At 61.5% G+C, this 1,072-nt stretch overlaps 1 protein-coding gene across 1 annotated transcript in view; it reads right to left on the minus strand.

Moving 5' to 3' along the window:
• Nucleotides 1–1,053, minus strand: part of FAIM (Fas apoptotic inhibitory molecule) — a 25,835-nt gene extending 24,782 nt beyond the window's left edge. The window contains exon 1 of the mRNA XM_006158181.3: nucleotides 970–1,053. Within this exon, the coding sequence (XP_006158243.1) occupies nucleotides 970–1,010 (41 nt within the window). The 5' untranslated portion in view covers nucleotides 1,011–1,053. The remainder of the gene's footprint in view (nucleotides 1–969) is intronic.
• Between the last annotated feature and the right edge of the window lie 19 nt (nucleotides 1,054–1,072).

The raw sequence follows: 1,072 nt of genomic DNA on the forward strand, positions 1-1,072 counted from the left end.
AGAAAGAAAAAGTTTTTTTTTTTTTTTTTTTTTAAATGACTATACTGTAACCAAGATTTTCATTCCTTTCCACCAAAATCCCCAGTTAAGGCCAGCCATACGCAGGTCAGCAGGTCATTCTTCAACCGGGGGTTCACACTGTATGCCCCGCCCCTTGTGAAGCCCAGGAGCCTCCGGCAAAGCCGGTCAAGAAACCTTTGAGCTATGGGAACCAGTAGTTAGCATAATAGCTATGTCGCTGGACTCCCACATAGTCGACCGCGGTTTGCGTCCGGGACCCGGCGGCTTAGGCGCGTGTGCGTGCGTGCCCAAGATCCCGAGAGGAGAAGGGATTGCGGCGTGGCCATCCCCCCTGGGGGGTGATTTCTCACTTTCTGTCTCTATGTCTCTGTCTGTCGCTCTGGCGAGAGCACGCAAAGGAAAAAAAGAAACCTTTGAGCTAGGCAGTCCCAGAAACGTGACTAACTTTCCATATCACTGGGTGCTGCAATCAGAAGGCTTCTCGGGCTCATTCTACACAAACACGCAGGCTGAGCGTTGCTAAGAGCTGTTTTCTGTCAGGGTTAAAAGGTGTGACCCGCCTGTTCCTGTATCCCCAGGAAGGGCTCCGCCGGGCAAGGCACAGCCTGGCAAGCCCGGGTCAGGCCGGGGTTCCCTCGAAGAACGCAGGGAGCTCGGAGCTCGAAGCACGGAGCACGGAGCACGGAGCTCGGAGCTCGGAGCTCGGAGCCGAAGAACGCAGGGAGCTCGGAGCTCGAAGCACGGAGCACGGAGCACGGAGCTCGGAGCACGGAGCTCGCAGCTCGGAGGAGCACGCGCGGGCGCGGAACTGGCGCGGCGCGGGAGGGGCGCGGGAGGGGAGGGGAGGCCGCGCGGCGCCTTCGGATCCGGACTCACAAGGGAACCGGCGGGGGCACCCGGCGCCTCCGTGTCCTCCCCCAGTCTCCGGGGCGCAGGGCGGCGGCTCACCCCCGATCCGCGTCCCTCCTGCACCCCTCGGTGGCGACCATGGTTACCCTGGCGGCGTGAGCACAGGCAGGCCGCAGCGATGGCCAGGGAAAGGCCCCGCGCC

The sequence above is a fragment of the Tupaia chinensis genome, unplaced genomic scaffold, assembly GCF_000334495.1.
Source record: "Tupaia chinensis unplaced genomic scaffold, TupChi_1.0 Scaffold000574_1, whole genome shotgun sequence".
Taxonomy (NCBI): domain Eukaryota; kingdom Metazoa; phylum Chordata; class Mammalia; order Scandentia; family Tupaiidae; genus Tupaia; species Tupaia belangeri.